The sequence below is a fragment of the Neopelma chrysocephalum genome, unplaced genomic scaffold (assembly GCF_003984885.1).
Source record: "Neopelma chrysocephalum unplaced genomic scaffold, ASM398488v2 Primary Assembly neopelma1_80338, whole genome shotgun sequence".
NCBI lineage: Eukaryota > Metazoa > Chordata > Aves > Passeriformes > Pipridae > Neopelma > Neopelma chrysocephalum.
This window is the reverse complement of record NW_020911773.1, coordinates 304-2,153: the sequence shown is the minus strand read 5'-3', so window position 1 is coordinate 2,153 and position 1,850 is coordinate 304. Positions and strand designations below refer to the sequence as shown.

Here is a 1,850-nt window from a genome sequence, read left to right as displayed (position 1 = left end):
TTTTTAGACATTTGGAGCACTGCAGATTAAAGTCACCCACACTTGTGCTGTGCTCCCATCTCTACAGCTGTGTGACTACTGAAAATCCCAGTGCTAAGCACTGGCAGCCACTGGGCCAGAGCAGGAACATTCCACACTGTGGGATTTAAACTTGGTGTTTTGGCCAATGCCACTGCACAAATCCTTGATTCAGTCCCCACGTGGAAGGAGATGTTCCTTTTCTCAAAGCAGACTGACCCAAGCAGGTACAACATCTCTGTCAGCACAGTCAAGGTACAGCAGATAATTCAGAGCATTATGTTCTAAATATGCTCTTTGGAGCTTTTTCACCCGTGTAATTCATATTACATGGGCAAATGTAATATATGTAGGCACCGAGGCTCAGAGATTTCCCAGTCCTCCCTCTGCCTTAACACAAATAAAGCCTTTTTTTTTAAGAAAAGAATCAAATAAACTATTCCTTTATGCACACAGGAGTGAAAAAGGCCTCCCCAAAGCACAAAGCACCTCGTGGCAGCAGCAAAGGCCACAGCTCGTGCAGCAGTTGCTTCTTCCAACTTCTTCCTTTTCTTCTCTTCCATTAATTGCTTTTCTACAAAGGTTCTTGCCTCCTGCTCTGCCTTTAGTTTCTTCTCCAACTGGCTGATCATTTGTTTGTCTTTTTGTTTCATTTGTACAGCGTTGTGCAATCTGGAAGGGAACAGCGATGGGATTCAATGGGAGATTTTATTTACTACAAATGAATTGGTCAATGGTCCCAAATGAGTCTTGGTGGATTTGCAGGCAAGATTTGCCTGGAATTTGGCAAATAATAACAACAATGACAGCTAAATAGTAATTAAATATAAACATTAAACACACAAATACAAATATTGAATACACAAATATAAATATTGAATATACAAATATAAATATTGTCAATATAGAATACAATAATTATATATTATATAATATAAACATACAGAATATATAATTGTTAAATATAAACAATATAAATAATGATAATAGCCAAATAATTAAATATAAATATTAAATGGACAAATAGAAATATTCAAATATTTAATGAATATATGATGGGTATACAATATCTAATACATAAATAGATGTAATGAAGATGATATAAATATTAAATATAAATATAATAAAATATAAATTACTGTATTCTATTAAATTATATAAATTACTATATTGTGATTATTAATATTAATAACATTTGCACTTGTTTTATTAATATTTATTAATAAATATTTATTAAAATATTTATTGATGTTTAATTAATGCTTATATGCAATATTTATTATTAATTTGTTTATAAATCTTATTTGTTTCAGTAATATTTATAAGTATTTATTTATGGTTACTGTGGTTATGAGGAAAATAATGATGATTATAATAATGAGTATTATATTTTATATATTATTATAATGAGTATTAAATGAGTATAATGAGTATAATGAGTATTAAAATAATAATTTTATTATATTATTATAATGAGTATTATAATTTCTTCCCATTTTTCAGACCACGGTCATTATTCTTGCTGTTGTTATTATTATTATTATGACTATAATTAATTATTTCTCTTCTCCCAGCCCCCCCAGCTCCCTCCCCAGCAGTGCCACACGTACTTGTTCTGCAGCAGCTCGTTCTCCTGCCGGAGCTGCCCCATTTCGGAGCGGATCCCCCGCTCTGTGTTGGTCAGGGAACTGATCTGACTGCGCAGCTCCTGCTCGACCTGCCTGCTGGCCTGCAGGTCAGCCTTTAGCTTCTTGATGTCTTGTTCCAACCTAAGAAAGAAAGGCAAGATTTTTTAAAAAAGACCAGATTTTTTAAAAAAGACCAGATTTTTT

General features: G+C 32.8%; 1 protein-coding gene across 1 annotated transcript; it reads right to left on the bottom strand.

The window, feature by feature from the left end:
* Positions 1–201: 201 nt before the first annotated feature.
* On the bottom strand, positions 202–1,788 carry LOC113979435 (macoilin-like). Its single transcript, XM_027706828.1, has 2 exons — positions 1,629–1,788; positions 202–690 (listed from the first exon to the last, which is right to left on the bottom strand). The coding sequence occupies exons 1-2, from the start codon at positions 1,667–1,669 to the stop codon at positions 345–347; spliced, it is 387 nt and encodes a 128-aa protein (XP_027562629.1). The 5' UTR covers positions 1,670–1,788; the 3' UTR covers positions 202–344.
* Positions 1,789–1,850: the final 62 nt, after the last annotated feature.